General features: G+C 58.0%; 1 protein-coding gene across 1 annotated transcript; it reads right to left on the reverse strand.

Moving 5' to 3' along the window:
• Positions 1-1,081: 1,081 nt before the first annotated feature.
• Snai1 (snail family transcriptional repressor 1) lies at positions 1,082-5,285 on the reverse strand. Its single transcript, XM_005362854.2, has 3 exons — positions 5,112-5,285; positions 4,289-4,816; positions 1,082-1,955 (listed from the first exon to the last, which is right to left on the reverse strand). Exons 1-3 carry the CDS (start codon positions 5,191-5,193, stop codon positions 1,771-1,773), a joined length of 795 nt encoding a protein of 264 aa, XP_005362911.1. The 5' UTR covers positions 5,194-5,285; the 3' UTR covers positions 1,082-1,770.
• Between the last annotated feature and the right edge of the window lie 1,766 nt (positions 5,286-7,051).

A 7,051-nucleotide genomic window follows, 5' to 3' on the forward strand; every position in this document is an offset into this window, starting at 1 on the left:
GCAGAGAGGTGAGAGTCAGGGCCAGGAGCCAGGCCTACCTGACTCCCAGCACGCTCCGAGCCAGGCTGACCAAGTCCTAGGCGCAGGACCTGGGGCCAGGCCCTCAGCGCTGAATCTGGTCCTGGAGGCCCATCCCATCCCTCCAGGCCCTGCTGAAGTCACTGAGCAACCTACTGTGGAGAAACCTATTGGGGGACACAGTAGGCCTTTAGCCAGTTGGTGCCCAGCCCCCCAGCACCCACCTCACTAACCTCCCTTCAGGGAGGCCTGCCACAATTTGGCAATTGTTAGGGAACTTTTTTTTTCCTTTTGGGAGGAAAGCTGTAAGTCATTAGGCTGCTCCCGCCTGCGGGTCACCATTTCCTGTTTAGAAGACTCATCTCTTCTTTGGAGCTGGAAGCTCCCCACCCCCAGCCCGGCTAGAGCTGGGCTGTGCTGAATCTCCACAGGCCGACGCCTGCTCAGCTCCCCACAGGAAACTGGCACCTTCGGCACCTTTTGTGCTCAGAAAGGGACACTCGGTTTTCTCTGGGCCCCAGGAGGCCCTCAGAGTTGAGGTCACCAGCACCAGCTCGCCTGAGGTGAATTGCCCCAGCTCTGGCCCTCTAAGCAGGAAGCTGAGTGACCCCTACCCTTTGGCCTGGCTTCTCACCCTCCTGGCTCCAGCCAGCCCATTTCCTTGCATCAAAGGCCATTTGGTACCCAGCAGCCAGACAGAGGTGTGGGCCTGCCTGACAGGGAGGCCCTTGGGAACAGGAAAGACATCCTCCTTCAGCTGGGAGGGACAGCTAGTCCTGCCCCAAAGACGGGCTCTAGTGGAACCCAGCAAGGGCCAGGGCCAGGCTGTAGATAAGGCCATGAGGCAGCTTCCTATGCCAGAGAACCAGAAGAGCGTGGGGAAGCTTGCACAGTACCTGGATTGGCCAGACACCCAGGCTAGGCAGCCCAGTCCCCGAAGTTCATGACATTCCAGTCAGAATTTCCAAGCACAGGACTTAAGACCCTTGCCTCTCTCTCCCATGAGTCCCTTCAATGAGCCCCCTTCAACAACACCAGTTTTTAGTATATAAATTAACCGCTTTATTGAATATCAATAAACTGTACATATTAACTATACAAAATGCTGCTTACAATATAAATACCTTTAAAATGTAAACATCTTCCTCCCAGGGCCACCTGTTGGGCCCCAAAATAGTTCTGGGAGACACATTGGCCAGGCTGAAGCACCCCACTTGGCCCCTAACAAGTGACGGCCATTACTCATGGTCCCTTCTGAGACAGTTAAACTGCTGTGAAACAGGTGTCACAAGGACAAATGGGGGCGGGGGGCTGAAACAGCTGCCCCGGCCCAGAGGCACCTGGACATGTGCTGGGCGTGGATGCAGTTGGGGGCGGGGGAAGAGACTATTGCATAGTCTGTTGTACCTCAAGAAGTTGGCATGAAGGGTCTTTGAGGGAGGTAGGGAAGTAGGGGTCCCCTGAGCGGGGTTTAAGCTTCCCAGCCAGCGGGTTGGCTTTAGTCCTATGGCTCGAAGCAGCTGTGTCCAGAGGCTGTACCTCGTGAATACTGAGGAATGGCTCTGGGAGGGGACCAAGGCACTCTGCCCTCCGTCTGTCGTTTGTAGAAGAGACCACCAAGGGAGCCAAGCAAGAGCCAGGGTCAGACATGGCCTCCACAGGTCTCTGGACCAAGGCTAGACAGAGTCCTGGCAGCGGGGATTGGCTCCAGGGAAGCAGGAAGATGCCAGAGAGGATGGGGAGAGAACGGGGTCAGCGTGGGCCTCCAGAGCAGCCAGACTCTTGGTGTTTGTGGAGCAAGGACATTCGGGAGAAGGTGCGGGCACAAGCCTGACACTGGTACTTCTTCACGTCCGAGTGGGTCTGGAGATGGGCACGCAGGTTAGAGCGGTCAGCGAAGGCACGGTTGCAGTGGGAGCAGGAGAAAGGTTTCTCACCTGGGGAAGAGATGCCTGAGGGGTTAGGAAGGCTTAGACAGTGCTTCACCAGCCCTGATGCACCATGGGAGCCCAAATACAGTCAGGCCCTGTGATATCTACTGTGTCGGGGCCTACCCGTGTGTAGCCCTGACCAGACTTCTCCAAGTCTCCAAACTCCCTACCCAGGGTAGGGTCAACTCAAAGTCCTGAACACTTCAGACTATCCTGTCATTTGAGCCTTCTGCAGTCCTATTAGAAACAGAGAAACTGAGGCACAGCAGGTAAGCAGCAGGTCCCAGGTCACCCACCAGGGCCTCTGTAGCCCTTAGTTTTTAGCCACTGCCTTTAGGCAGAGGGAGCTGGGGTTGGCGTTCTGATTATCAGCCTTGAAGTCATTCCTTGATTTACTTTGTCTGGGACAAAGCTTGAGAGGCAGCCTGGAGAGGCCTCCCCACCCCCACCCAGAGCGAATGAGGCGCTCCTCTGTACCCTGCCGGCAGCCCAGTCCTGTAACACGTCAGTCCTGACACCCCACCGGGCCAGCCGAGGCTGTAGTGCACAGGGACGAAAGACATAGTAAGAGTTTAATAAATGCTTGTAGAATTAATAAACATGCTTTGTCTAGTATTTATTTTTATAACAAGGGACCTGAGCATGGTGGTCCACGCTTGTGATCTCAGCACTAGAGACGGGAACGAGGTCTCGGGTTTGAACTCAGACTAACAGATACCAACAACAGAACCAAGTATCCATCGACGTACTGTGTCGAAGCCTGATGCTAAGGATGTGGAGCAGCCCTCCCTCCAGCCCTCCAACCTTGCTAGCCCACAGGCGGTGCCCTTTGGTTGGTTGGATTCTAGTGCTGGAATTCAAGGGCTGATGACTGGCTTCTGGGTGTGCTGAGCCTCTGGGTGGAGGGGATCTCAGCAGGGTTCCTGCGGGATCTACCCACTCAGCAGGTATTCACTGAGCAGAGCTGCTTCTAGCCACCCTAGGGGGCACAGACCCACAGAAGTTCCACACACGCAGGTGGGACTCCGTAGGAGCGGAGAAGAAAGCCCAGCGGGATGCTCCCTGGCGGCCTGGCAATCTGCAGGCTCCCCGCAAGGACCCTCCTCCACTACTCCTAGGTAACTCAGCGCTGCCCATACAGAGATCTGGAGGGCCCTATGAAATAGGGGTAGTGACCCCTCCCAAAGTCAGTTTAGCAGGGAAGGAGTGAATTGAAGTCAATCTTAACAAAGGGTAGGGGGACAGACAACACAGGGTGAGATGGAGTTGGGGAGGGGGGTCTGAGGACATGTGCAGGACTGCAGGTCCTCCACTCCTTCACAGATCCCCGACCCCCAGACGCCTTTATACTGCTCCTGGCAAGTGTGAAATCCGCACCAGGCCGGCTGGGACAAAGGCCACTGAGGGGGGCACCGTACATGCGATACCCCCTGGATTAAAGGGGCCTGCCATGCAGTGAGCTAGCAGCTGCGGCCAGAACAGGTGCTGGGCACCACTGCCCCATGCACCTGCTCTAACCCTGCAGGCTCCCACCCCCTGGGCCACCATTAAGACACACAATGGGGCTCCCTGAGAACAGAGAGGTACATTTCAACAGGGTTTTGTCTGAGCCATGCCTTTACATCAAAACAAACTCCCTAGGACCCCCTGAGGGCTTCAGCTCTCCTCAGATAGAGCCCTTCAGCTTAGCCACCTTGCAGAAGAAAGGCCAGGCTGTTAGAACCTTACAAGTTAAATCTGAGGCAAAAATGTGCCTGAGGAGAAATGAGTAGCCTCCTTCACGTCCTAAGGATGTCAGTGAGACCTGCAAATGCCTTACTGCGCCCGTGCTGGCAACAACAGGAAATGCACACAGGCCCGCTCACACCCCAAAGTTTGATAGCTGTGGCCCTTCAACACTCTTTTCAAAGACTGCTCCCCTAAACAGGAATCCCTACTATCCAGACAGGCCTCACTTCTAGAAGCTTTCCACACGTTCTGAGACTGAGGGACCGGCAAAGTAGTTTTTTAATTTAGCAAGGCGCCTGCACGATATACAAAAGTCCCACAAAGTGTTCTTAGGCATTTCTGAAACGGGGAGACTGAGGAAGGGCTCAACCCAGGACTCAAGGCCAGGTGGGGAATCTAACTATTAATGTTCTGTCTGTGTGGGTTGAGAGCGGGGAGCCGGAGGGTATACCCTCACTCGCAGCCCTAACAGCAAGGAGCAAGGTTCAGGAGAACCAGCATCTATTTTACCATTTGCTTGGCAGCGCTAGGAGCGAGTGTTGAGTCCACCAGAGCCAGGGGCCAGCACTTAGGACGGCGGAGAAATGAGAGGCAGCTGTGGGAACACTCACCAGTGTGGGTGCGGACGTGGCCCTGCAGCAGCCAGGGCCTGGAGAAGGCCTTTCCGCAGGTCGCGCAGACGCAGGGCAGCGTATGGCTTCGGATGTGCATCTTGAGGGCGCCCAGGCTGAGGTACTCCTTGTTGCAGTATTTGCAGTTGAAGGCCTTCCGGGACTGAGGGTCCTTGGCCACCGAGAGCCTGGCTAGCTGCTTGGGCAGTTGACCCAAGCCGGGGAAGGCGATGAAGGCCTCGGCCTCCAGGGATGAAGCCGAAGTGGAGGAGAAGGACGACGGCGCTGGCGAGGGCGGGCTGGGAGGTTGGGAGCTTTTGCCACTGTCTTCATCGGACAGCGAGGTCAGCTCTGCCGCCCTGGGGCTCTCCCGCGGCGGGAGAGTGGCCCAAGCCACCGGTTGCACTTGGGGCACCAGGAGCGAGTCCCAGATGAGGGTGGGCAGCGAGGCGGCGGGGTTGAGGACCTCGGGCGGAGGGATGGCGGCCAGCAGGTGGGCCTGGTCGTAGGGCTGCTGGAAGGTGAACTCTGCGGGCAGAAGAGGGAGGAGAGGGTCAACCGAGCCGATTCTCGGGGCGCCAAGTGGAGGGTCCCCCGCCCGCCCGCCCCTCCCCCACCCGAACTCCGGACTCCGCAGGACAGCCTTCCCTCGGGTCTACAGTCTCAGAGCCTCCCCGCCCCGGACCCCAGAACCCCTCGGTGGACCCTCAACTGCCAAGATCCGGAGTTCCCGGTCCACCTGTCGCGCCCGCAGAGCCAGACTCGTCCCTCCGCGCCCTCAGGATCCCCTCGAGCCTCCCGCATCCCGCACCCCGCCACGCACCCACACACGCGTCCTGCAACTCGCTATAGTTGGGCTTCCGGCGGGGGTCGGACGGCTTCCTGACTAGGAAGGAGCGCGGCATGGTGGCCGGGGCGACCTAGGTAGCCGGGGTCACTGGGTCGCGCAAGGTCGATAAGCTACTCCGCTCGCGAGGCCGGACCGCGGCACTATGATTCCCCCTCGGAGCGGCAAACTCCTTTAAGTAGGAGGGCTGGGGGCGGGGCCGATGTGTTGACCACGCCCCTTTGTCAAGGCTGCACCAATGGCGGGCGGCGGCGCGGCCCGAGACCAGGACACGAGCAGGTGCGCCTGGGCTGGAGGGGCTCCCGCCGCGTGGCGCTGAGATTCGACTTGGGCTCCTCCCGGCCGGACCGCGCGGTGTCCGAGCGTCTCGGGCGCCCTCTGGTGGCCTCACCGGGCCCCCCACTCCCCCGCAGAGGCTGACCTTGGGTGGCTGCAGACCCGCGCCCCGAAAATGCTCCGAAGCGCTCCCTTCGCACGTGCTTAGGGAGCGCCCGCTCTAAGCCCGGCTGAGTGAGTTCTGGAGTTGTCTGTCCAGCCCTGAACAAAACAGTCCTACCTAAGGATGGCTTCCCGTCCGTGGGGGAGGCCGACGGAGTAAATAGGCGATTCTAAAGCAAAGAGAGGCGTACTTTGATGGGGAGAGGTAGGGAGGGAGAGTCAGCGGTGACTGGTGGACGGTCACCTGACGGCGGGGGGGCGTCTATGACTTCCCAGGGGAAGTGAGAAAACACGGAGGGGAAAGGCCCGAGGTAAGAGTAACTTCTGTCTGCCCAGCCTTTGAGAACAGCTCCCAGGGGTGGGGGTGGTGTGGGCAAGCCCCGAGGGGGTCGGATTTGCTGGCCTTGGGTCCTCGGAGGAGTTTGGACTTTGCCTTAAGGGCACTGGGGAGCCACGGCAGGACTTTCAGCTGAGGACCTGTTTAGAGTTGCATTGTGAAACACCACTGACGGCAGGTGCACGGCAGAGAGAGGTAGCAAAGACCAGGGCTGAGCCTCCTGGCTTCCTGAGAACCGTGTTGGATGGGTCACAACAGCCTACCACCAGGGTGGCCCCGGAAATCAAGCCCACACCCAACAGTATGGCGTTACAAACACCTGTAAAACTGAGACTCTAGGCGCTGGAGGTAACAACAGTGGATGGAATGGACCTCCCAGCACTGGAGAGAGGGAGATCAGACAACAGCAAAGGACCTGCAGAGCACTCTGCCCTCTGGGTTAATTTGGTTCATCCCTGCATCTCCCCTTGAGCCCAGAGGTAGAAAACTGAGTCCCCCACCCCTAACCCTTTATTGCTTGTCTCAACTGGCAGCTCAGCTGACCGGGGTTTCTCCCTCCCCTATGCTCAATGACCAGGGCTTTCCTACCACAGGACCTTGGCACCTGCCTTCCAGCCTCGGGTCCTGTTCTCTCTTCCCGATCTACACCTGGCTAAGTTTCCTTTCATCCTTTGTTTCCGGAGCAACGCCCCCCCCCCAACCCCAGCTCCCGCCCCCAGCCTCCTTGTAAGGTGGGAAAAGAAAAAACAAAAACAAATGAAGCCCACAGGAGAAAGGCCAGTTCACACCCTCACACCCGCCCCTTGGTCAAGTGTTGATGAATGCTGGCACGCCACTTAGAGAAGGTGTGACTCAGCCCCAACAGGTGACAGGTGAATCCCCACTCCCAGGAAGCCTTCTTCCTAGGCAGACTGCCACCCAGGGCTTTGCAGGCGCTTTTCCTCAAGGGTATCTAAAAACACCTAAGCCCTGCCCGCCTTCACCTGCAGACACATCCTGATTTAATTATCTAGGGCGGGGTTGCTGGCGTCCGCTTTTAAACCGACAAAACGACTGGATGCCTCTTAACTTAAAAAGTTACCAAAGCTAAGAATACATGACCGGCCTCAAACCCAGACCAGAGAGGACAAAGGACAGCCTA

The sequence above is a fragment of the Microtus ochrogaster genome, linkage group LG8, assembly GCF_000317375.1.
Source record: "Microtus ochrogaster isolate Prairie Vole_2 linkage group LG8, MicOch1.0, whole genome shotgun sequence".
In the NCBI taxonomy this organism is placed as follows: Eukaryota; Metazoa; Chordata; class Mammalia; order Rodentia; family Cricetidae; genus Microtus; species Microtus ochrogaster.